At 51.9% G+C, this 26,442-nt stretch overlaps 2 protein-coding genes across 5 annotated transcripts in view; one reads left to right on the forward strand and one right to left on the reverse strand.

The window, feature by feature from the left end:
* Positions 1-2,112: 2,112 nt before the first annotated feature.
* On the forward strand, positions 2,113-11,614 carry Serpinh1 (serpin family H member 1). Of its 3 annotated transcripts, XM_026387283.2 has the most exons (6): positions 2,113-2,261; positions 3,637-3,680; positions 6,176-6,834; positions 7,933-8,031; positions 8,117-8,349; positions 10,712-11,614. In XM_026387283.2, exons 3-6 carry the CDS (start codon positions 6,219-6,221, stop codon positions 11,012-11,014), a joined length of 1,251 nt encoding a protein of 416 aa, XP_026243068.1. In that variant the 5' UTR covers positions 2,113-2,261; positions 3,637-3,680; positions 6,176-6,218; the 3' UTR covers positions 11,015-11,614. The 3 variants fall into 3 exon arrangements, with proteins under 3 accessions (XP_026243068.1, XP_026243066.1, XP_026243070.1); XM_026387281.2 differs by lacking the exon at positions 3,637-3,680; XM_026387285.2 differs by lacking the exon at positions 3,637-3,680 and having other exon boundaries at positions 2,113-2,226.
* A 9,546-nt stretch (positions 11,615-21,160) lies between these two features.
* Map6 (microtubule associated protein 6) overlaps positions 21,161-26,442 on the reverse strand; it is a 73,364-nt gene continuing 68,082 nt past the window's right edge. Inside the window, exon 5 of one of the 2 annotated variants that reach the window (XM_077796877.1) lies at positions 21,161-22,225. In XM_077796877.1, the coding sequence (XP_077653003.1) occupies positions 21,250-22,225 (976 nt within the window). In that variant the 3' untranslated portion in view covers positions 21,161-21,249. The remainder of the gene's footprint in view (positions 22,226-26,442) is intronic. The other variant, XM_077796876.1, reaches the window with a different exon arrangement.

Below are 26,442 nucleotides of genomic sequence, written 5' to 3' on the forward strand. Positions count from 1 at the left end.
ACAAGAATTAGGATAGCTACCCCAAAGAGATGGACACCACCCCAAGGATGAAAGCTTTTGTGAATCAAAAGGATCAGACCTGTCCTCCAAAAGAATACTGGGCTGTTCTAAAGGCCACAGGGTTCCCTGTAGAGAGAGGTACCAGGAACCTGACATTTTAGGATATAGCAGAGAAGACTTCTGCCTGGTACTTGTAGACAGGAGTCTATGCCATTTGACACGTTTTGCTGCTCAGAGTTTTTAATACTTTTATTTTAAGATCCTTTGAACCCTTAGCTGGGCTCCAAGATTCTATGTGGCTTCAAGTGTAAGATCATGTTGTATGGTGGTCTCTTTAGGATTCAAGTAATTGGTGATCCCTTGACCCTAATTCAGAGTCTGAAGCTTTTGAGATCTAAGATTTCCCATAGTCCCTGGAATCAGAAGACTGAATAGCATCAGCCAAACCTTGATCCAGACTGAGAAGCTAGTCTCCCCTTGCGAATGACTGAGGCCAGGGACCCAGAGGATGCATCTACTGGGTACTGGAATTCATTTGCTCTCCAGGATCTGACAAGGACCTGGAAGAAAGAAGGTGCTCAAACATTTTGCTGACTGAATGAATGAGTGACTAGTAGTGAGTGAAGACAGTCTCTATACTCTCTGTCCCTTTCTCTCCATACTGTGCCCATTAGTTATCTATCATTTCACTAGTGAAGAGGGTTGGGGTGGGGTCTACTAAACAATTTGTCTTACTGAGTTCTCTACTAACATGCACATACCCCTCACAATGGACATCCCCGAGGTCAGGGACTTTGTCCAGTGCCAGAACAATGAATACCCTAGGTTAACTCAGAGCTCAAGGTACTATCAGTTGTGGGAGGGTGGGGTGAGAAGGGTTGATAGTGAGACCTGGAGCCTGTGGGAAGGCATTGAGACAGGAGGGGTGCAGGGACAATGAACTGGAGATAGAAAAAGGGAAAGAGGGGAAAGAAGATGAAGAAATGACTTAGCACAATTTTTTTTTCATTACTGGGGATAGAACCCAGGGTCTCCAGGCAAGTGTCTTCCCACTGATCTACAACCCCAACCCTTTTTGTTTTTTTCTTAAAATTTGATAGAGTCTCATTAAGTTGGCCAGACTGGTCTTGAACTTGCCTTCCTCCTGTTTTAGCCTCCTGAGTACTTGAATGCTCCGATTAGCACCATATTTCAGTCAAGGACTGAGGAATGGAGAACTGGGGCTAGTTAGATGGTGATGGAGCAAACCTGAGGGGTAGCACAGAGTGTTGCACAAGGATGGGGAGTCAGAGCTGGAAAAAAGTGCAGCACCCCTAGAATTTCAGGGAAGGGGTGGTGGCAGAGATAATACAGAAAATCATGTGGTACAGTCCTTAGTGGACAGCCAGGGTTTTCCTTCTGTGTTCCTCTCCATGCCCAGCAGGACCACCTGATGTTCCCCAGCAGTCTCTGCCTTGATCACTCCAAGACCTGGACTTTCCAGGGTGAGGGGCAGGTACCTGGTCTGGTTCAAGCCCTCACTGTCTCAGAATGGCCACTGACATAAAGATCAGGGGAGGATGAAGATTTTAGGATCAACCCAGAACTGAAGGGCACTGACTCCTAAAGTCTGACTACCTTTCCTGGTGCAAAGAACAGGGCCCTGACTGAGGAGAAGCAGGGATTGGGGGACCCAATTAAGTTTCACCTTGAAAACAGTGAGAGTGGAGAGGGGCAATGGAAAGGGGTGCCAGAGAGAATGTGAGATCAGGAGCGGGTTGGCTTGCCTGGAGAGCCTGGAGCAGGGGCTCCAGTCCGGGGAAGCTGGACCTTGAAGCCTCCTCCAGCTCAGTGGCCCGAATCCCCCTCCCCCATCTCCAAGACCACCAGGGTCCCCAAGTCTCCACGGCATCAAAGGACACTGGTGTGTTCTGAAGGACTAGTTAGTCACCGTGGGGGGACTCACTGATGCCCCACAGCCCAGCTAGAGAAGGGGGACAGTAGGACCCAGGGGCCTGGACAGCGCCTCAGCCTGCAGACAGAGGGCGGGAGGCAGGCGGTTAGGGGGAGGTCTTTGGCTTTTTTTTTTTTTTTTTTTTTGGTGGAGCTGGGGCGCCCTGCGGAAGCCTTTTCCAACTTTCCAGAAGTTTCTTGGGACGGGGGCTGGAGGGGGTGGGGACAGCCATATATAGATCCGGGGCCTGAGGCAGCGGGCGGAGAGTACAGTCAACCCAAAGCAGCCCGGAGGTGAGACTCCCGGTCCCAGAGCCGGCCCGACCCAGGTGAGGGGTAGGGGCGGCCGGGGGAGCGCTCAACAATTTTGGGGTGCTTCGGGAGAGGGGGCGGGTGGCCTTTAGGAGGCGTTGGGTCCAAACCAGAGCCCCTAAAATGAAGTCGCAGGCACTTGGGGGCAGCTGGAGCATCGTGAGGGGGAATCGCAGCCTGGAGGCGATGAAGCCATACAGACCCGCAGGGCAGGGCGCAGGGAGCAGGGCTGGGACGGGGATCTGTGCGCTCTCAGGGGCTGGGAAAAGTGCAGCGCCCCTAGAAGTTCAGGGAGCCGGTAGTGGCAGAGACAGACAGTGGGGCTGGGAGTTGGGGTGCTGAACCGGACCCTCCGCAAACAGGAAGGAGGAGCCGGGGCCTTTCCTACAGGGATGCGGCTGGTCAGCTTGGCAGTTGGAGGACCAGGGTCCTGCAGTGACTGATGGGTCACTCCCAGGCTTGATGAGAGGGTCATCTGAGCCTAGGAGAGGAGGTGAACCGGTCTCAGCTTTTCCTGGGGTGTGAGGTCCTGGCTTTTGGGGTTCCATGCTTCAGAAGGAATCACCAAAAGGGGCTCCATTTCTGATGAGTGGTATGTGTAGAGCATGGCAGCTGAGGGAGAGATAAGCAGCCAGCCCCCCTCCCCCTCAAAAAGGGAGTGGGAGTCTGCAGGGTCTTATGTAGGGTGGGGGCAGGGACTGGGGCCGAGAGACCCACTGGAGATGTGGGCGTCATCCACCCTTACTCTGTCTACCCACCTGGTTCCTGAAGGAACTGCAGGGTTAGGGCTTCTTCAGAGGCTGGGCTTCCCTACCCCCAGCTTAGGGACATTCCTGAGGCATCTAGAGAGGGGAAGAATGAAAGCACTTCCAGCCGGGCCTGAAGTCTTGGCCCCTCCTCTTCCCTGGTTTCCTGCCGCTGGTCCCTCTGCGCTGCAGGGCTGCAGGGCCCGGATGGAGGCCTGGAGAAAACTGGGGGCTTTGATTGCCTGGAAGCTTGGACTGGGGCCACACCCTCTAGTCCTCTGATCCTTTGTGTACCCATCCCCCTTTCCTGCCCTGGCCTTTGTCTCTGGTCACCAGGATTCCTAGCAGACCTTTTGTTGTTCTGGCTGTGCAACGGGACACCACCTGTGGCCTTCAGGAGGGTTCTGTGAGTGTTTCTGAATAGATGGAGCCCTGTGCTAGGAAGTCTGACCGCTATTTGTCCTTGTGGGACCTGGGATAGTCCCTGCCAGATGTGCCTCAGTTTCTCCCACTGTACAGTGACGTGATTCATCTCTGAGGTCCCTGGAAATCTGGGACGGGTGCCCTTTGGGGGCTGGGCCTGGCCCCTACTCCCAACCTCCCCTTTGTGGGGTCCCGTTGTCTTCACTCTTCTGTTTTCTTTCAGAATGAAAAAGGCAGGCATTGACCTCCCTCTGAGGCAGTTTCAAGGTACTTTAGACTCCTCTCAAATATTTGAGACCCTCTGACCCCCAGCCTCTCCTTCCCTCCCCTCCCAGCCCCAGCTCAGTCCAGCCAGCTGTGGGCTATGCAGATCTTGGATTTTGTTTGTGCAACTGTAGATTGTCTAACAGTGGCCTGAGGGCTGGCATTTCTCTATGGCAAGATGGGCTGGGCTGTGGGAGGCTGGCTTGCTTGCAGGAACTTGCCTTCCTCCATTCTTGCTGCTGGGTTTAACGGGGCGGCCCTTCTTCCCAGCCTTGCATCTTCCCTTGAAAAGTGCAGATGTGAAAGGAAGCCAGGGAGGCTCTTGGGGTCTCCTGGCAAATCCATAGCACCCCTAGGACCTGAACCCAGGCCTCCTGTCTCCCAGGCTGGAAGCCCCCTCTGCTGGCCTACAGAGATAATTCAGCCTCTTGCCTGCCACGTCACCAGGAGCAGGAGCTATGTGGCTGCCTGAGAAATCCCAAACTAGTCATTTGGAGCTTTCTTGAGAAGCCCCTCCCAGCCCTTTGAGGTTTTGGTTGGCTGGGGGTGGGGGCTGTCAAGATGGTGGCTGCCACGTGGCAGCCTGCACTCCTCCACCAGCCACTAAGGAAGGGGATGCTGGTGGTCTGTGCAGCCCTATCTGAGCTCTGAACTCAGCATCAGCTGTCTGGATTAGAGGTGGCCTTTGAGTAGGGTGATCATGTGCCTGTTGTCCTGGCATAATAATTAGAAATGTTCCATTTTACTCTCTTAAGTGTCCTTGTTTATGCAATAAATTATATGCTACCTCTGCCTTTGAGGCCTTAGGCCTGGTGGGGAAGGAGCCAAGGCTGGGAGGGAGGAGGCCTGGAGCCTCATCTGGGCCTGAGGACCTCTGTCATTTCAGTGCTTGAGGGTGAGGTCCCAAACTCCCTTGTACCATCCCCCAGGTGTCTGTGGAGCTCAGTGGCACTCTGCTCCTCTGTCATTCCCTCTCCTGAGGCTCTTTGCTTCTTCTTTGAATTGAAACTTCAAGGTCCTAGGGAGGTGGGAGACCTGGCTGGGTTGATAGGATGCCAACAGTAGAAGCTACCCAGAAATCCAGTGCTCTCCCCACTGGCCAAAGTCCCTGAGGGCCTTCCACTAGGATTTCAAATTTTCTATCTTCCTTTAGGATACATTTCCAACTATAATTTTCATTTACATAGTTTTCATATTTATTTGGTGTAGCTCAAGAGTATATTGTTTGGTGTGTATAGGAGGACCATGAAACTTGACTGCCAAAGTAGTGGAACCTGTCTCTTCCAGGGTTCTTTCTGACTTTTCCTCTTGCCCTGTTTTCTCTTCTGTGCTGTTGCATGAGGTTGAGGGGAAGGACCTGAAGGGTGTGTGTGAGGAAATCTCTCATGAATAGAGACTGTTCTGATTGAAAGTCTCAGAAAGGGGAGTGGTGTTCGTCCTGGGGTTCCTGCTACTGCTGGGGTCAGGGAAGGGGCCTGAGGATAAACTTGAGGCCATGGAGCAGATGGCCTGTGTGGCAGTGGCTGTTAGACGGGAGTGAAGAATAGAATCTGGTGTGGTGGTTTCAGCTTCCTAGGAGGATGAACACACATCTGGCCAGCCTTGGATGGTGGGGGGAGGGGTTACTACTCCATTGAGCTATGACTCACTCCCTTCCCCAGGATCCTGCCCTTATTCTCTCAGGAAACCCCCTTCCCCTCCTAGTTTCCAAGGAATTGCTCCCAAGAGCTTTAGTTCTGGGATTTCCTGTCTGGTCCAGGGGCTGTAGGCAGATGGGTAGGCTAAGTCTACCTAGACCCTTGCAGTGTGGAAAAGAGAGACAGGCTGGGTGGACACACATGCACACACACATTCAAGGTCATCCCAGGGGTAGCAGAATGGAACACCTGGACTTCTTCATTTAATGAGTAAACCTAGCAGTGGCTCATTAACATCCCAGAGTGGAAGGGGAGAGGCATGGGGGTGGGGCAGGCCCATAGGTCTGTCCCACAGGACATCCTTTGCCCAGGCATCTGGGCTTATTGTAGATTTTCAGTCCTACTGTTCCTTGTTCTTACTGGAAAAGGGCCCTCAGGGTCATGTGAGATCACAGCTTAGCTCTATATAGACTTATAGAGACCTTGGGTCTGGCAAGTTGCCCTGGTTTACCTCCTCTCAGGAATGGCTGAGGTCTGTCATGTGCTAGGCCTTCAGGATACAGTGGGGGAACCAGACAGGCTGGAAGCCACAAGCTACTTAGGGGCAGAAATAAATTTACAGTAAACACATAAATATGTGTTTAAGTGTTGGATGCCCAATGCAGGAAACCAATAGGGTGGCCTGGTGGTGATTTGCTACGAACCCTGCTTTACATTGACCCCTGAGAGAATGGGCAGCCCTGAGTGGGATCTGGGATTCCACAATTCTGGGTTCACTCGTACCCATCTTCAGGAAATTTGGTGGCGGGAAGAAGCTGGGGAGGAAGACACAGGGCTTCAGGGCCACACTCTTCTTTGCAGCCCTCACAGGTCCCCGGAGGTGCACACGACCCACCTTCCAGCCATGCGCTTCCTCCCTTTACTTGGTACCCTGTGCCTCCTGGCCATGGCCCTGGCAGCCGAGGTGAAGAAACCCGCAGCAGCCCCCGGCACCTCAGAGAAGCTGAGCCCCAAGGCGGCCACTCTGGCCGAGCGCAGCGCTGGCCTGGCCTTCAGCCTGTACCAGGCCATGGCCAAGGACCAGGCTGTGGAGAATATCCTGCTATCGCCCGTGGTGGTGGCCTCCTCCCTGGGCCTGGTGTCTCTGGGCGGCAAGGCGGCCACGGCCTCGCAGGCCAAGGCGGTGCTGAGCGCCGAGCAGCTGCGGGACGAGGAGGTGCACGCGGGCCTGGGCGAGCTGCTGCGCTCGCTCAGCAACTCCACGGCGCGCAACGTGACCTGGAAGTTGGGCAGCCGCCTGTACGGGCCCAGCTCGGTGAGCTTCGCCGACGACTTCGTGCGCAGCAGCAAGCAGCACTATAACTGCGAGCACTCCAAGATCAACTTCCGCGACAAGCGCAGCGCCCTGCAGTCCATCAACGAGTGGGCCGCGCAGACCACAGACGGCAAGCTGCCCGAGGTCACCAAGGACGTGGAGCGCACCGATGGCGCCCTGCTGGTCAATGCCATGTTCTTCAAGCGTGAGTTGCAGGGCAGGGTGTGAAGGTGGCGGGCTCTTCCTAGAGTTCCTTGTGGGGGCTCTTCGCTGCTCCTCATTGAACACAGCGAACTGTGGAGGCATAACGGTTTTTGAAATGTTTTATACACTAGATTCAGAGATCTTTTACAAACCAAATTAAGAGAGGTAGCCAGTTGTTGAAAGGACTGGGACAGGGATGCAAGCCCTCAGAGGGACTCCAGATATGTGATATGTGCTCCTACATATCATTTTTCATCAAAGCAATGTGCCTTAGCTTGTATGTGTTGGAATCCATAAAATTCAGAATCCATTGTGCCCCAAACGTGAGCTGGAGAAAGGCACCCATTCCTTAAAGCAGCCCTTGGAGACAGGCAGTGTTACATCTGTTTCACAGGCAAGGAAGTTGAGGCTCTGCTGGCAGGTAGAGAGTCAAGATCTGGTGGAGTTGATGTGAATTGAACTGAAGATAGATTTGGGGTCCATGGATATGTGTGAGTACCTACTTGGATGGTACTCTTATCGGTTGGCTGTAAGGATGAGGAAACCTATTTTATAAATGGAGCCAAGCTGGGAGAGCCGAGACCTCTCACAGTCAGTTGCTGAGCCTGGATCAGAAGGCAGGTCTGGTTGTGGCCCAACACACATTAACCAATTTCCCATTATCTTTCTGGTCATGGAGACAGAACTTGCTAACAACAATAAGGGTGGTCCAGGGTGCTCCTGCCCAGGACACAGTCCCCCTTCAGTAATCGGGCTGGGTAGCAAGCCCAGCTCAGCAGGTATCCCAAACACCTGACAAGTGCCACACAGGCAGTGGAGATGGAGGAAGCTGAGCTGAGGGTGGAATGAGGTCCCTGTTACTTGGGGACCTACTAGAGGAACTGCATTCTAAGACAGCATGCCCTAGAGGGCACTCCTCACCCAAGAGCAGGGAACATGCACTCTGTGGGCTGGGCGCTCAGGAGAGAGGCACATTGAAGCCTGGCCCCCAAGAATGGTCACCTGCCCGTGGCTAGGATAAGTGTAGCATGGTGTGCAGTGGGCTGTGATAGTGTCTGGGGACCTGGATCTCTAACCCTGTGCTCTGTTCCCACCACAGCACACTGGGACGAGAAGTTCCACCACAAGATGGTGGACAACCGTGGCTTCATGGTGACTCGTTCCTATACCGTGGGTGTCACAATGATGCACCGGACAGGTAGGTGCCTTGAGGAGCAGGGGTTCTAGACGGCGTCCTATCCCCCACTCCACAGCACACCCAGTGTCCTCTGCTCTCCACCCAGGCCTCTACAACTACTATGATGATGAGAAGGAGAAGCTGCAGATCCTGGAGATGCCCCTGGCCCACAAGCTCTCCAGCCTCATCATCATCATGCCCCACCACGTGGAGCCACTCGAGCGCCTTGAGAAGCTGCTGACCAAGGAGCAGCTGAAGGTCTGGATGGGGAAGATGCAGAAGAAGGCTGTCGCCATCTCCCTGCCCAAGGGTGTGGTGGAGGTGACCCACGATCTACAGGTGAGGGTTGGCCCAACTTGGCCCTGCAAGTCCTGGCAGAGGAGGAAGGGATTAGGCCAGTGTGTCCCCTGGGTGTCTAGGCAGTACTGGCTGGGCTCCGATAGGGGGGACGCAGGGGAGGATGTGTGGGACCTGCCCTTGGGCAGTTGATCATACCATGGACACTTGCTGTGTGACAGCCATTGAAGCACTTTATTTATGTTAAGCTCTCTCAGTCCTCTAAACAACTTCCTTTGGGAGGACTGTAGCTGATAGATGAGGAAACTGAGACTCAGAAAAGTTAAGTAACTTGTTCAAAGTTACCTAGCCAGTAGTTGGGATATTGTACACTCAAGTGAGACCCTAGTCACTGTGCTGCCTCTGGGAGTCTGGAATGTCCAGTTAGAGGTTGCTCAAGCTGGAGTGTCATCCACCACATAAGATTGACATCCAGGTCCCTTAGGATGGCCAAGACTTGCACACATGCTCAAGGGGATTTCCCCCTTGTGACCAATGTGGGTGGTGGGCAGAGGCTCAGAGAGAAGCAGTGACTCCCCAAGGTCCCACTGGCTTGCAAGTGGGGGAGCTGCAGTTAGACCTCAAGGTGAAGACATGGGGTGGCCTTTTTGTCAGGAGGAGACAATTGACCTACTCAAGAGAGAAAACTCATGTCATTCTTGCCTTGGGTGCCAGAAATGGTTCCCAGGAAGGCTCCTGACCCATAGATTACTTCAGATTTACTGCACAGAGAGCTTGGAGAGAAAGTTCAAGATGGAATGGGGCTTAGGCTCCAAACCAGAGCCTAGTAGGGCTTGTAATGGTCTGTACTGTAGACAGTTTCCAAAGAAGAGTCTGCACTATCTCCCACCTGGCCCTGGCCCCAGTTCTTCCCCATCCCTTGGCCAATGGTCTCTCCTTTTTTCTGCTGTGTCTTTTGGAGCTCAGCAGAGACAGGACTTACAGTCCATGGGGTAGACTGAGTTGGCAAATTCAAGGTGGGTGACTTGTGCATAGTCATCAGGATGAATAGCTAGGCCTGCTCAGACACCTCTCTCAGGACTGCCTGAGTCTCAGGACCCCAGGCCTTGTCACTGTTTGGTCCTGCCAGAGAGAAGAGACTGTTCTGCAGAAACCTGGGCTCCTGAGGCGGCTGTCCACTCAGCCATGCTCCTTTTCTTTTTGAATTTTTTTTTTTGTACTGGGGAGAGAATCGAGGGGTGCATTACTGCTGAGCTACATCCTCAATCCTTTTTATTTTTATTTTTTAAATTTTTGAAACAGGGTTTTGCTAAGTTGTTGAGACTAGCCTTGAACTTGTGATGCTCCAGCCTCAGCTTCTGAAATAGCTGGGATTACAGGCCTGTGCCACTGTGCCTGGCCAGCCAATGGTCCATCACTGACCTCTCTTACACTGAGAGTCAGTCTTGACCTCCACAAAGAGCCTTGTCTAGGGCTATCCCCTTCCAGAGCTCTGAGCCAGGTGGGAGGGACAGACAAGACCATCATTGCTAGAGAGAGAGAAATCGAGGGGCACTGCTTGTCTTAGGGATGGAGAGCCCTGAGGGGAGAATGAGAGAGGACAGCCATCTTGGAGGCAAGTTGTTCAGGGAGGCTGTCTGTGGAGAATACGGTGGGGCATTCCAGGGGATGAGGCTGGAGGCTGCAGTGTGGACATGGGTATTTGGCCTCCAAGTGCTGTGCAAAGCCATGGGAAGGTGCATACATGCACGGGTGCATGCCTGTGTGTGTGTGTGTTTAAACTTTCTATCATGAAACATTGTAGCACCTTATTTTGATAGATCAGTGGAAGGAACCCATCACCCAGCTTGACCCTCATCTCTTCATACCCCATAGTGGTTCATCTGAAGCCACCATTCGTCCCGGCATCAGGTCGTTTGGAAGCAGACCCCAGGTGTCATATCACTCGGGACATGCTGTCAGCCCCGGAGTGATGTGGACTTAGCTGTCCTTTGATCTGTCTTTGTCAGTACTTGGGTGTGCTAAAATCTCCTAGAGAGTTTAAGAAAGATCTGTCCACTCCCCTTCCCAGAGTTTTGTGGGTTTGGTGGGTCTGGACTGGGGTCAGGGGACCTGCCCTCAGATCTGTTCCCAGGGTTGCTATCTGTCCCTGGAGTCCACCTCGAGGGGCACAGCCTGAGGTTGCTGGGCAGCACAGGGATCACGTCTGGTTGTTATTTCTGAGTCCCAGTTTCCTCCTCTGGAGCTTGAGGAGGAAAACAGAAAGCAGCATGTGAGTGAAGCCCCTGATGGACTTGGCACCCAGACTGTGTGGCCTGGGCTTGGCTGTGTCTTCTCAGGGTGGTCAGGGTGATGTGGGTGGAGGCTTGAATGCCGTGGTCTCACCTGGCACCTGGTCCCACAGAAACACCTGGCGGGGCTCGGCCTGACCGAGGCCATCGACAAGAACAAGGCAGATTTGTCGCGCATGTCGGGCAAGAAGGACCTGTACCTGGCCAGCGTGTTCCATGCCACCGCCTTCGAGTGGGACACAGAGGGCAACCCCTTTGACCAGGACATCTACGGGCGTGAGGAGCTGCGCAGCCCCAAGCTGTTCTACGCAGACCACCCCTTCATCTTCCTGGTGCGAGACACCCAGAGTGGTTCCTTGTTGTTCATTGGGCGCCTGGTCCGGCCCAAGGGTGACAAGATGCGAGATGAATTGTAGGGCCCTCAGGTGGGCACGGGATGACAGGAAGCAGCAGAAGGTTCCTGAGACACATGGGTGCTATTGTGGGGGGAGGTACCAGTCTTGGATATCCATGGGGTGGGGGTGGAAAACCAGACCAGGGTTCCTTGCACCTGAGCGGACCTTCCCAGCTAGAGTCCACTCCGCTCGGACATGGGTCCCCAGATGCCATGATGCTGAGCCCAGAGACCCTACAAACTGTGCAACCTGGGAGATAGCCATCCTGTCCCACCCTCCAAGTCTGGATCCAGCCAATCCTTTCTTATAGGTGGGACCTGGAGCTGGGGGTGCAGCCCAGGCCTCTGCTGACCCTCCCACGGCCTCAGTCTCTCCCCTTCCCCCAGCCTCTCCCAACTTCCTCCAGCTACACAGCTAGGTGCTGCAGTCCCTGGAACCAGGCACCCCAAAATGACTGGCTTGGGTACGGGAGATGGGGAAACCGCTCATAGGAGGAGGCAGACCCTGGTCAAGAATCGTATTGGGCATCCTGGGATGAACTTTTTTTTTTTTTTTTTCCTTTTTTAGTTTTTCAAAGATGGGGGGAAGGGGAAACGTGAGCCTTTTTTTTTTCTGACAAAATAAGAACTTATTTGTACAATTTGTTTTTTCAATAAAATTTTTCCAATTAAATTTTGTTGGCGCATGGAAGAAGATTGGATCAGGAGATTGCCATGTCATTCTTCCCAGGGGACAAAGTCTAATAGTCCATATCAGGCCCTGCAATGCTGGCAGATAGCCCCAGACAATGGCATGAGGCAGGCCCACGGCAAGCCCACAGGGGAAGCTCGGCCCCAGCAGCCTTGGGGAGGTCGGGCTGCGGCCTCCCAGGCTTCAGTCTGTTTGCTTTTCATTGTAAGCTGACTGCATCTGACAGAGCCCACAAATCCGATCTCAGGCTCTGGTTGGTAAAGTGCCTGGGGTAGGCTGTGGAAGGAGGGAGTTGGTGGGACACTTGCTCTCAGGTGGTCCAGCACATACGTGGATTCTGTAGCAGGGGAGGAGGAACCCAGCACAGTTCCTCTGATACTGTCCTCTTGGTCCTTAAGGCTTCCAACACCATACCTTCAGGGGAGAGGACAGAACAGGAGACCAGAGGCCAGGGAGGCAGAGGAGACTGGATTCAGGGCCCACCTCTGCTATCCATAGACTGTGTGACCTTGGGCAAAGCGCTTCCTCTCTGGACATCTGTCTATTTTCGTGGGGAAGAACCCCTTACCTGGGCAGGCAATCCAGCAGAGTCCCCCAGGGTGTGGGCAGAGCTGCATAAGGGCCCGCTGACTCCCAGCATTACCATATGCACTTTTACCAAAACCACATCCTTAGGCTTTTCTTGTATTGTGTCCTCTCAACCTTCAAGGGGCTTTTTTAGAAGGGAGACTTAGGGACAGCGATGAGCATGCTCAGAACTAAATATGTGTTGCTGCTCACCTGGATCATTCCTATTTCCAAACGTGCTATGTTTGTTCTCCTGCCTCAGGGCCTTTGCGCTGGTTGTTCTTGCAGCCGCCTCCCCATAAGTGGCACTTGTAGGTTTTGGTTTTGGTTTGGTAGTAGAGATTGAACCCATAGGTGCTCTACTACTGAGCTACATCCCTACCTCCCTTAAGTAATATATTTATTTTGAGAAAGGGTCTTGCTAAATTGCCTGATCTGGTCTCAAACTTGTGATCCTCCTGTGTTAGCCTCTCGATAGCTGGGATTACAGACAGGCACTACAATTTATTGTAGAGATTCATAGGTCTTCTCGCCCCCGCCCCCCCCCCCCCCCAGCAGCATTCAGAACTCAGCTCAGAGGTCATTTGCTCAGAAAGGCCTTATCTGTAATCAACCCCTCTCCTACCACAGTTTCTTTCTTCTTCTTTTTTTTTTTTGGTACCAGAGATTGAACTCGGGCACTTGACCACTGAGCCACACCTCCAGCCCTATTTTGTATTTTATTTAGAGACAGGGTCTCTGAGTTGCTTAGGTCCTTGCTAAACTGCTGAGGCTGGCTTTGAACTCATGATCCTCCTGCCTCAGCCTCCTGAGATGCTGGGATTACAGGTGTGCGCCACCACGCCCGGCTTCTACCTCCGTTTCTATTCCACATTTTCTCATTTTACTGACTTGGCATTATAACATTGACCACTTATGATGTACTTTCCTGGTCTACCTTTCATGAGATCGGAAGCTCCTGAGAACAGGGTCATGTCTGTCTGTTCCGCATCATACCCAGGTTCCTGTCCTGGGTCTAGAGGTGGCATCATACACTTACAAGGCATTAAGACCATTTTTGTGGAGTATATGAAAAGGCTGTTCTAGAAGAGAACTGTGGGACGCCATTCTCACACGTGATCGGGTGCCTCCCGTTGAGGGTCTGAGGCACTTTGGCAAAAGTCGAAGTTTTTCCCGTCCCTCTCCTGATGAGAGAGCCCATCCGTGTGGGGGTGTGCCTGACCACTGACCCCGGGGACCCAATCGCTGACCCTGACCTTGGAGTGCAGCCCCCCCTCAACCTTCATTGGATGGAATTCTCCCCTGAATCTCTGGTTCCCTAATAAAAGGCTACTCCCCGGCGTGCTCGCTCTCTCTCTCCTGCTAGCCCTGAGTAATCCTTGCTGCCCTGCTGGGCGGCTAGAGGAGCGAACCAGAGAGGGGAGCCGTCTCGGACCTAGCAATAGAATTAAGGTAATTGAGTCTTGTGTTTTTATTTCGATCTCGTCTAACTAACTTTATGCCTAGAACCTCATTAATGAAACCACTGCGCAGGCCGCGTGGTAGAGAGAACCATGGATTGGGGAATCCAGAGGAGGAAGCCATGGCTGCTTCTGGTCCCAGAATGAGGTGACAGGTGGGCTGCCTTGAAGGGCAAGGAGGTACCTCCTGATCAGAGTGATGATTTTAGTAATACCTGCCGGTACCACTTTGTGTTTTGCGACTATTTGGTGTGTCTTTTTATCCAGGCCTCCTACAGCTGGGCTGGGTAGGGATCAGCCCTATTTTACAGGTAACATCAAAGCTGAGATACGAGGCCCCTTGGCCAGTGAGGGTGACCTGGAGTTTGATCTAGTCACTTGGGAAGTTGCTCCTGTCTCCACACCTCTAGGGGAAGGGCAGGAGAGGAACTGACCAGCTCTAATAATGGAGGTGTGTAACCTGCTGATGACCGGAAGTGACTTAACCAACCCCTGCAATAGCCCAGCAAGGTGGGAAGTCGTTGAGATGGGCCTCGCTATGTTGGCCTTTAACTCAACTCTTCTTCCCTCAACCTCAGTAGCAGGGACTCCATGCCTACTGCTTCCTGCTGGGAAGTCTTTCTAATCCTTAGGTTGAGTTCTGAGTAGGGAGTGGGAACCCCAGCTCCAGCCTCTGAAGTTCAGTGCAGCAGCTCCCCTGGGAAGGTCAGTGAGATGAGCCAGGCCTGGGTGTGACCCCCCATATCACCCCCAAGGAGGCCCTGAAGCCAAGCTGCTCCTCCTGCACAGGGTAGGAGGGTTGGTACTCCCAAGTCACCCCTCCAATACCCCACAGAGTGGGGGGAGGGCCTGGTGCAGGTGACAAGTGAATGGGGAGGGAAGGTGGGGGGGGTAATAGGAGTGGGGGCAGCGGAGATGGGAAGCTGGGCTGCACATTGAACACTCCCCCGCCCCACGGTGAGCCATCCCCTCCCTGTGTGGAGCTCTCCTGCCCCCTGGAGGCCATTGGAAGGATCACCCTGTTGTTCCCATTATAGTGCTTGTTAAAGTCAGGAGGAGCTGCTGGATCCAGAGGGTTCTAGATGTGGGTGTAGGGAGCAGGATTAACCCTCACTGAGCTCCCACTAGGGGCCTGGCACTGCTTTGTACAATCTCATTTAATTCTCAGAGTTTCCCTAAGGAGTAGCTGTTCCTATGCACGTTTATAGGTGAGGAAGCTGGGCTCTGAGAGGTGAAGTGGCTGCCTGAGGCCACACAGCAGGTCAGGTTCATGTGGGCTCTCAGGCCTCTGGGTGTGGAGGGAGAAGTTACTGATATGAGTGAGCTCCACACTGCAGTTCATAGTGGCAGTCCCCAGTGAGATTCTACGAATCATCTCCACCCAGTCCCCGCAGCAGTGGCTTCTTCTGAGACTCCAACAGTAACCTCCTCCAGAGAAGGCCCTGTCTGCCCACGTCCTGTATCACCATATCTAGCACAATGCCCAGTGCACAGGAGGTGCCCAGAAATGCTCAAAGGAAATGTGCTCGGATGCTTAGCAGCAGAGGTGTTGCAGCCTCACAGACTTGACTCTCATTCCTGTTCTACCACTCACTCCCTTGCTGTGTGATCTTTGGACAGTTACTTGATATCTTTGAGCCACAGTTCCCTCAGTAGTAAGATGGGAATCATAACACAAGGTTGTGGTGAGTGTTCAACAAGGTAACCCATGGTACTCAGCAAATAATATGTGGCTAGTAAGTATTAGCTATGAATTAAGAAGTGATGTTCATATAACAGATAGGACTTGAATCTACATCTCAACCATAAAGTCAGATTCTTTCCATAGTGCCACTGTGCCTGGGTTCAGGCTGTGCCAGTGTCAGGGGAGACTACTGAAACAGGGAAGCTAGAGCTGAACAGAAAAGGAAAGAGGCATTCCAGGTGAAGGGGCAGCAGGAATAGAGGTGCGGCAGCTGGGATGCCAGAGAGCTAGGAATACAGTGAGGCGTGGGTGGGATGGGCCTGATGGGAGCCCCACCATGAGACACAAAGCAGGGGGCAGTGAGCTTATGGGGACAGAGCAAGCATTCACCACCACTCAACTCCTGCAATTGCCCCCACCTTCTTTTTTTTTTTTTTAAACTTTTTTTTTTTTAATATTTAGTTAGTTTTCGGCGAACACAACACCTTTGTTTGTATGTGGTGCTGAGGATCGAACCCGGGCCACACGCATGCCAGGCGAGCGCGCTACCACTTGAGCCACATCCCCAGCCCGCCCCCACCTTCTTTCTTGCCACCTCCTGGTCCCTCTGCAGGCCCCGCTCAGCTTCTTGCCATCCACCCCTTTCCTTCTGCTCATGCCATTGCTTCTGCCCCTCCAGTGGCAGCCCATGGAGCCCCCTCCTCATCCTTCTGCCAAACCCAGCTGTTTCCTGGATGTCCATTAATTTTCTCAACAAATGTTTATTAGGTACTTATTGGGTGTGTAAGAAAAAAAATCAAGATTTTGGAATAGGCCAAATAATTACTACTATAATGAAAAAGACAGGTAACACAAATCCTGGAAAGACTGTGGGGAAATCGGAACCCTCAGGCATTACTGTGGGGATGCACAGGGTGCGGTCAGGGCCCACAGGAACCAGGACCAGACTCATGGGGGATGTGAAGGCAGAGGGCTTGAGGCCCAGTGTTGAGAGCCACAGCCAAAGGGGCCCCAGCAAACTTCCAGCTGCCGGCTGATGATTGGCTCACAGTGGCCCCAGCAACATCTAGCTGATTGGCTCCTCTGCGGTGATGTTCATTGGGCTGTTTCCCTGCCCTTCAGACTGCCAGCTGATGATTGGCTCACAGCGGCCCCAGCAACATCTAGCTGATTGGCTCCTCTGCGGTGATGTTCATTGGGCTGTTTCCCTGCCCTTCAGACTATGGAACTGCTCATTGGGGGACTTCTTTGGCTCCGCCCACACAACCCAGCCAATTGGCCTCAAGAGCGAGAGGATTGTGGGAGGTGGGGAGGTTGGTGTGGGAGAGAGGCTTGTGGAAGCCGGTGGTGGCAGTTGGGCTCTGAGGGTTTCTTTTCCTGAGGAGCTGTTTTGCTTGGCGTTTGTAGTTCTAAAAATAAAGTTAGTTTCTTTTGACAAGTGGCTCCTGAATTGTGCCCAGCCAGACTGCGGCAGCCCAGAGGAATTAGAGAGCAGGTGTTTGGGTGGACGACAGGGGACAGTGGCTGTCTTGTGGGGAGTAGAGCAGTCCTGATTGCAAAATGGCCAAGGGTTAGTCTTGGATGTGGATGCCTATAGGGGCGCCTGGGAAAACTGGGCAGGCTCCGGGAGCTCTCAGGCTAGTGTAGCAGAAGCGTGGCTTCTGGGTTGGCCCTGGCTTGGGCTGTGGGCAGCAGGAGTGATAACCTCTGTGAACCTCTGTGACCAAGGCCTCCTGCAATAGTGAAAGCCTAAGACTAAGAATTGGATTTCCTGACAAGCCTGGCAAGGACAGGAGGGGGCTCCAACGGTGAATTATCAAAATAAAAAATTTGGCATTCTTTACACCCCGAGTGCTGTACCCCGATTCATAGACATGAAGTGTGCAGACTATGCCTTTAGCTGAGTGTGGGCAGACCTTAGCGATGGATTGGAAGCAGAGGGTGGGAGACTGGTGCAAAAGAGGAATTCCTGGTTTCTTTGGGGAAACTAGGTTTGGTCAGCTGTAATAGTCTCTTCCTTCAGGAGATCCCCCTACTCGAGGACACCGACTCCAGAAGGTGTTGCTCCATCCCATCTCGGGGCTGTCCCTACCAGCTATCCAGGCGGACAATCTCCCTGCTCCTCCAGACCTCAGAGGATGCAAAAGGCCACACAGCAGGTCAGGCTCACGTGGGCTCTCAGGCCTCCTGGGTGTGGAGGGAGAAGTTACTGATACGGGGATCCTTGTATGACATCGCGGCCTTTCCCGGATCGGCCACCAGGGGCGCCAACGAGGAGAGAGGGCCTCCGGGGGGGCCTGGCCTTCAGGCTGCTCGGGCCTGCCCTGGGGCAGTGGGCGATGGGCAGGCTCTGGGCCTCTCAAGGCCTCTTCTGCACACTCGCGCCCGGGGGACGTTGTTCCTGTCTGCGGCTGCACGAGCCGTGAACCCGGAGTCCAGCTGCACGGCGAGGCTCTGTGCGCCCGGGGCTGCCGAGAGCCTGGACACCTCCGGCATGGTATTGTGCCGGCCGCCGGCCTACCTGACCTCCGCGGGTTGGCTTGACCCTGGCCAGCAGCGGGAACCTCCCTCCAGAGACTCCCCACATGCCTGGGCGCATGGCCCAGGGGTCCTTCATCTTCCTTCATTTTAGCCAGCGAGGAACCAGGCCACCAATGAGATCTGCCTCCCAGGAGGCCAGAGCTGTTTCCTTTTCTGCCTTTCCCTGCCCCAGTCGGGGTGGCAAGGCCCTGAACTCCTCACCTGCGCCCTCACCTGCGTCCTCACCTACCTTCTGGGCAGTGGAGACCTGAGCTGAACCCAGACAGGAGCTGGAGTCGTCGCAGCCTGCAGCTTCACCCCCCCCCACCCCCGACTTGGAGGTGTTCTCCCTCGGGTCCTCTTCTGACGTCAGTACTTTTTACAATTGAAGATATTGAAGCAGCCGCACTGGCTCCCAGGGAAGCTGCCAAATCTACCCGCCAGCCATGGCTCCTCATCTGCAGTCTGTCCCACCTCTTGATGCCGGTCACCTCTGAGTCTCTGGAATCATGCTGGGCCTCTCAGGCCCCTGGTTCCTCCCTACAGTTCGGGCTTCTCTTTAGGTCTCTAGAAGGATTTTTGTATGGGGCTCACTTCTTCCCTCCTGATTTCCTCAGTGCTGCTTCAGTGACCAGCACCCCTTCCCAGTCACACCCAGGGACACTGACTGCCAGACCTGCTTCCCACCTGTTTCTCCTCAGCGGTGGAGCCCTGGTAGCCAATGGCACCCTGGACAGGCCCAGGTGTCTGGGTGGCCTGCAGAGACGCTTGCCTGAGGTGATGTTGCCATCATTTTCCTGGCCTGTTTGTCATGGGACTGGGTGTGGGGTCAGAGAAAGAACTGAAAGGAGGAGGAGAAAGGCTTCCCTACAGAACACCTCCTTATAGCTCAGTGTGGCCTTTTCATATCTTCAGGTTCCTGATTTGGAGAGCTCATGGCAGCAAGCTCTGGGGGCCAGGAGAAACATCACAATGTGTGTGTGAGTGTGTGCACCCGCATGCATGTGTCCACAGGTGCTTCTGGGAACAGAAAGCCCCAATGCTGTGGGAACCGGGTAAGGAGGCAGGCTGGGGTGGGCAGGATGGGAAGGCTCGTTCAGTAGTCATCAGAGCCTCCTGTGATTATCTAGGAACTGAGCTGAGCTCCTTTAAGGGAGGGCCTTTAACAATGATCTTCAAAAGGGTCAGGCATGTTCTTTGAAAGCCAACTTTGGTAGGGACAATGGGTAGAGCTCCCCACCCTCCCCAGACCCTTGAGGGCTCTAGAATTTAAAAAGGAGGTCACCATGGACTTTGAGGCCCACAGCAGTGGGATGCTGGCAGGACCCATCTCTGACCAAGGCTGAGCTTCAGGCTCCCCCGTCTTCTTCCCTGTGCCCTGGCTGTGGTTCTCCCTCAGCCCGCCAGCACCACTGTCACAGGTCACAGGGCTGACCCCACTCCGTCTCCCTGATGTCCTGGGATTCATAAGACTGATCACCCCTAAGAGGTCCCAATTTTCTGCTCCAAAGACCTGCCAACTCCTTGGCCAAGTCCTCATGCAAACCAGATCCTTTCATTCAGTGCCTTCTGGAGGAGCCTCTCCCTGGCCCTCCAGGCACACCAGGTTGCCCCTTTCCTCTCCCTGCCTGGGTGGTCCAGCACCCTGGCCCAACTCCACAGCCACTTTCCACAGGAAGCCTTCCTGTCTGCCCCAGTGGGTATCCCCCTTTCATTCTCTCAAGACCAGGCCTTTACTTGTCCGGGGGCCTCGTCCCACACCACATTTTATTTTCATAAGACTGTGATTCTTCACCACAGTGACCCTAATCCTGGCACAAAGTAGGTACTGAGGAAAAGTCTGGTGCATGAACTAATAAATGGGGGACTTCAGGCATTTTTATTTTTATTTTGTTAGAGAGAGAGAGAGAGAGAGAGAGAGAGAGAGAGAGAGAGAGAGAGAAAGATTAAAACCAGTGGGGCTTAATCACTGAGCCATATCCCAAGTACTTTTTATTTTTTATTTTGAGACAGGATCTTGCTACTTGTTAAGTTGCTTAGGGCCTTGCTAAATTGCTAAGGCTGGCCTCAAGTTTGTGATACTCTTCCCTTAGCCTTCCAAGTCACTGGGATTACCAGCTTCAACCATTACACCCAGTTAAAAAATTTTTTTTTCAGACAGGGTCTTGTTTGTTGCCCAGGCTGCCCTTGAGCCCCTGGGCCTAAGTGATTGTCTCACCTCAAACTCCTAAGTAGCTGGGACTACAGGCATGTGCTGTTGTACCAGGTTCAAGGCTTTTTTTTTTTTTTTTAGAAGTCCCTGGCTGAGCCGTCATGGATATTGAATGAAGATCATCAGAGCAGGTTCTGCTCTCCGTAGTGTCCTGACACTCATGATCAGAGGCCTAATTTTCTCAAGAAGTTTAACTCTTGTGTAAGCTTTAAAATGGAGCCTGTGACAAATAATTGTCACCCAGAATTACTCTGGGCCGAGCTGTGTCCCTGCTCCTGTTTCATCGGCAGGCTCCAACTCTAGCCCATCCAGGGCTCAGCCTTTAGGGATTTGGTAGCCCTTGCTAGGCTTCCATGGGCTCTGAACCTTGGCTTGTTTTGATCATTTTCATGAGGGATTTTGTCCTTGATGTCCTAGCATCACCTGCCCACTCCCATCTCATGCTGATAACTCACAGGAACTAGAAGTTATGGTTTGGATATGAGGTACCCAGCAGCTGCAGTTAATCCAGGAACATTCAGAAGTGAAATGATTAGATTATAAAAGCTGTACTCTAATCAGTCCATCCTAGTTTGAATGGACTGACTGGATGGTAACCATAGGAGGTGGGGTGTGGCTAGAGGAGGTGAGTCACTGGGGGCATGGCCAGACTGGTTCGTCTTCCTTGCAGCCCCTTCCCCCCCTGTCTCTGCTTCCTGACCCCTCCATGAGCTAAGCAGCTTTCCTCTGCTGGGTCCTTCCCTGATGATGTGCTCAGGCCCAGAGCGATGGAGTGGTTCATCTATGAAACTGTGAGTACCAAGTAAACTCTCCCTCCTTTAAGTTGTTCTTTGTTGGGCATTTTGGCCAAAAAGCCATGAAAGCTAAACACTGGGCATTTCTTAGACTCCTCTGGCCCAGGTGGGCCTGCCTGCCTGCTTTCGAGAGTACACGGTACTGAGCAAACATGGCATGTGTACACATGTGCCCCCTCCCCCACAGAGCTGGAAGGAGACACTGCTGAACCAGAAGGACCAGTTTTATTAGATTCCAGCAAGACTATACAGCACGTTTCATGCAGATTAACTGTGTTTTCCCCGCCCCGGGGAGGAGCCCTTCCACTGCCAGCTCCTTTGATGGCACATCAAGGGGAGGGGCATCGAGGGGACCCTTCAATATATTCTGCATGAGGGACAGTTGGGATCGTGACAGGGGGTGGAGGTGAGATGGTGGGCAGCTGAGGGCCCCTGGGGCCTTGAGTCTTCAGAGGCTCAGGAACCGTAGGACCTGGGTCCTTTTCTGGTGCTGGCACCAGAGGATCTTGATCCTTCAGAGGCACCTGGGTTATAGGAATTTGCTTCTTCACAGGCTCAGTGACCATGGGGACTTGACTCTTTGGAGGCTCTGAGACCATAAGACCTTGATCCTTGGCTAGCGCTGGGATAATAGGGTCTTGGTACTTCATAAACTCATGGAACACAGGGCCTTGATCCTTTACAGGTGACATAATCACAGAATCACGACCCTTCAGATGCTCAGTGACCACTACATCTTGACCCTTGACTGGCTCTGGGGCTGCTAAACTTTGACTCTTTCCAGGCCCAGAGACCACAGGACCTTCACTCTTTATAGGTGCTGTGACCATGGCACTTTGATCCTTCTGATGCTCCGGGACCAAGGGATCTGCATCCTTAGCAGGTGCTGGGACCACAGGACTTTGATCCTTCAGAAATGCTGGTACCATGGAACCTTGATCTAAAACTTTAGCTGGAACCATAGGACTTTGTTTCTTCACAGGCTCTGGGATCAAGGGACCTTGGTCCTTGGCTGGTTCTGGGACCATGGAACCTAGATCCTTGGGAGGTTCTGGGACCACAGGACTTTGATCTTTCAGGGATCCTGGTACCGCAGGACCTTCATCCTTTGGAGGTCCTGGGACTATAGGACCTTGATCCTTTGGAGGTTCTGGGACCACAGGACCTTTATCCTTCAGAGGCTCTTGGACTACAGGGCCTTGACCTTTCAGCAGCCCTGGGACCACAGGACCTTGATCCTTGTCTGCCTCTGTGGCTACAGGACCTTGTTTCTTATGTGTCTCTCCGGCAGGTTGGACTGGGCTCCTGCAAAGGAGAAAAAGGTGGTCACTGTGAGGACGGAACTTGGGCCAGGGATAAGGCAGAGCACAGATTGCCTGATAAAACTTGGCCTAGTGGAGCTTGGGCAGGGCGGTTCTTATTGGCGAGGAGAATCTGATTTCTGTGTTAGTAAAAAATGTGGGGTGGGTGAAGGGCAGGAACCAGTCATTCAATGTGTTTGCCAATTGATTATAACCTGCACGTGGCACAGGGGACAGTGCCTGGGTGACAACGGCAGTACTGCAGCTGGACTTGGAGTCATCCAGTGGGCATCCCGGTAGCCAGTCCAGCCCACACTCCACCCAGGCCCTACTTATTCCTCGAGGCTTGCTGGTCCCATCCTGGGGCCATCTTAGCCTTCCACTCAGGTGACCCTACAGGCTGGACCACTCCGTCTCTGTTTTCAAGGGCTTCCAAGTTTCTTTTCTCCCTGTAGCATTATGAGCTGATTTCTGGGAAGGGCAAGGGGTCACCACATAACATGAAAGGGGGTAGTGAGAATGTCTTCCTTCTCACCCCTGTAAAGGGAAAAGTACTTATTACCAATATTTTTTAGAATGGTAAGCACATGATAATAATAAAAACTAGATTGACTTTTAACTAGTTCCATTATTGCTTTTCAGTTTTCTAGAGACAGTACACCCCATTATTTCCTGCAACACTCCCACCACACCCCACTTCTGGTAGGCAACTGGCTGGGACTCCCCATTCAGGCAGTGAGGGGGGCCTATCCCTCCCTCTGTCCCCACTTGCATTTCCTCTAGTCTCCTTGAACCCTTGCTCTCTCTTGCTCCAAAGCTTTTGGACTTATTTCCTCTAGTCAAGAGTCCTCACTGCAGCCACCTCCCCATCCTTTGACCCACCCACCTGCAGAGAGCATGTGACAAACACTGCCACACTCTGGCCTGGCCAGCTCTCACCCCTTCCTCGAAGGCCAGGCTAAAAGCCACCACTCAAGAGAGGTATTGCTCAGCTGGCGACACAGACCCTGGCACCCCTAGGCACATCACGCCTTCCAAATCACTTCTCATATCTCATTTCAGAACACAGCCCTAGGAAGCACGTGGAAGGATTTTATTAGTCTAGATTTTAAATGAAGAAACTGAGGTCCAGAGAGGGCAAGTGATGGAGGCAGTGAGGGGACACCAGGGACTAAGGTCTGGGTCTTTCTGCCCTGGGATTGATCTGTGGTCTTTCCTGCTCCAGGGTCTGTCACAGAGCAGGTGCTCAGTGCAAGGAAGCTCTAATTATTAGTCTTCTACTCTTCACCACAAGGTTTGTGAGCTTAGAACCACGTCAGCATCTTCACAGGTCCTCCCAGGCTTTCAGGAATAGTCTTACCTGCTTCTTGCAGCTGCTCCAGTGACACCTCCACCTGGCAATGCTTCCTCACCTCATTATGGACTAATCTCTCTGGGCCTCCCTTGTCATCTATTCGTTGGGAATAGTGAAATTCCTCCGAAGTTTGTGATGATAGAGGTCTGCACACAGAGTGCTTGGTACCAAGGTAGGATTGCGCAGTTTTATGATTATTTTTTTCTATTTATGTGCTTAGAAGTAAAATTACACAAATTTGGGCTGTTTTTATTATTCTAAGTCATGATCTAGAAGGTTTTCACTGAATTTGGCATCTCAAGCTGCCTAAGAGCTGACCCCTGTCATCGGGGTCCACTGTGGCAGGCAGTCTGTCTGTCCAGTTCCCTTGCTGTCTCTGAGCATCACAGTAGCAGGGAGAGCTGAGGGAGGCCTCCTGGCTCAGCACAATGCAAAGTGCAGTTGTCCTGGCCATGAGGACAGAGCCAGGCAAGCCTGTTGAGGAGTATGGAGGATCCAAAGATGATATTAAAACCATTCTAGTCATTGGTAGCTAGCCAGAGAGGAAAATGAAAAACTGAATTCAGAACAGAATCAAGCAGGGAATCGATTAGAGGTATCCTCTCAGGCCATTAGGTGACCTGGGCACAGTCTTCTTGATGGGGTGATAAAGCTCAGAGGGGGCAAAAGATGGTGACCAGGGTTAAGCCTGATCTCAGGGGCTTGGGCTACAGAACTACCCCATTGGCAGGCCATGGGAGTGCCCTGTTGGCATGGAGATCATAAACAAGGCTGGCCCCTCAGCCATAGCCTTGGGCAGGAAAGAGTTTCTCTGGATGTTTGTGGCATTGCCTCCCATGACACCCCCGAAACCATAATAAGCACTCTCAGCCAGCTGTACACTAACCCCCAAATTGCAGGGATCAATAACCTTGTATTGATTTGATTAGTAAATACTTTCCCTTCATAGCTAAATGTCTTTAATCATGGGATAGTTTAGAATTAAGATTAGAACTGAGGGGCTGGGATTGTGACTCAGCGGTAGAGCGCTCGCCTAGCACGGGCGGGACCCGGGTTCGATCCTCAGCACCACATAAAAATAAAGGCATTGTGTTGTGTCCATCTACATCTAAGAAATAAATGTGTTTTTTTTTTTAAATTAGAACTGATAAGTTAATCCCAAACTATTAACTTTTTTATTGTATTAACTTTAGGAAAAATCTGCTTTGATTTAGCTTGAAACTATGCATAATGTTTAAGATAATTTGTCATATTAGAATAACAGATTCATCTTGTGATCATGTAATGGAATAATTAAGTTAAAACGATAATTTATTTTAGTTTTTCTTATGTACTTTTTTCTTTTTATAAAGAAGTTTTTAATATAATCAGGATATGAAATGAATAATTAAAATCTTTTTGGTGCCTGGGCATGGTGGCACACTCTTGGGTCCCAACTACTGGGGATGTTAAAATGGGAGGATTGCTTGAGGTCAGGAGTTCCAGACCATTCCAGGCAACATAGTGAGGCTCTGTCTTGAAACAAACCCTTTGCCACTTACCATGAAAGCCTGAACATTTACCTCCTATATTTTATTTATTTATTTATTTATTTTTTAAAGAGAGAGTGAGAGAGGAGAGAGAGAGAGAGAGAGAGAGAGAGAGAGAGAGAGAGAGAGAGAGAATTTTTTAATATTTATTTTTTAGTTCTCGGCGGACACAACATCTTTGTTGGTATGTGGTGCTGAGGATCGAACCCGGGCCGCACGCATGCCAGGCGAGCGCGCTACCGCTGAGCCACATCTCCAGCCCTACCTCCTATATTTTATCATGAAATAAAATCTAGGGGTAAGAGTGTTTGCCTGGCAATGAGTCCCTTTGTTGGGCAATTTTAAAATAAGCAATGTTGGATCTTTTAAGTAAGAAGACCAAATAGTGGAAACTCTTAACTTTTCTTCATGTTGAGAAAAGCAAAATTCAACTTATTTGTACCATCAAAAATTCTGGTGGATGGCACTTGAGAAGAAAGTAAATAGCATTAAACCCTTCAACCAGCTGCCGTCATGGCGTCTGATGAAATGGAAGGAAAGGGAGACGGGACCAACATGTTTTCAGGGCACTTTTGGGAAGAAAAGCTTCTGGCTTTGCCCTGGCCCTGCTGGTGACAGATTGGCAGGCTGTTTCCTGCACAGGTCTAGGCAAGCCATTGATCTATTAAATGAGACTTGTAATTTAAAGTTGAAAAATATAAGACAGCTATAAAAACAATAGTGGGACTTTTGTGACAACCTGATACCCAACATATTTTTATGCTCCATTTATTTTAAAGTATTTATAATTTAACTTAAATTATTTAGGGGAGTTGAATTAAGTTATAAATAAGGTTCTTCCTAACAGACATTGTTACATCCCACTGTATTTTTTACTTTCTTTTATAAATTAAGCATTCTTTTTTAATCCTGCACCCCTTCTTACTCTTTTTTTTTTTTTTCCTTCTTGTTGTGGTGCTTTGAACCCAGGGCCTTGTGCATGCAAGGCAAGCACTCTACCAACTGAGCTATATCCCCAGCCACTTAAGCATTCTTTTTTAAAACCAAAATGGCCTTGACAAGTTTTCCTATGCACAAAACTGCCCTCAGGGTCCCCAAGAAAACCTCACTGACACTGACTATCGCCACTTGGCCCCACAATTCCCTGCCGGTCTCCCCATCTGTAAAATGCCCATCTCCTCCAGTGTGCTGGGGCTGCGATCACAGTGCTGAGTGGAAGGGAGCATGGAACTTGGCTAGTAGATGTGGGCTAGAGTCAGCCCTTCTCAGCCACAGGCCAGCTGTCCTTGGGCATGGCTGACTTGCCCAACTGAACCTGATTCTCTGGGCCAGCTGCAG

Source organism: Urocitellus parryii, chromosome 4 (genome assembly GCF_045843805.1).
Source record: "Urocitellus parryii isolate mUroPar1 chromosome 4, mUroPar1.hap1, whole genome shotgun sequence".
Taxonomy (NCBI): domain Eukaryota; kingdom Metazoa; phylum Chordata; class Mammalia; order Rodentia; family Sciuridae; genus Urocitellus; species Urocitellus parryii.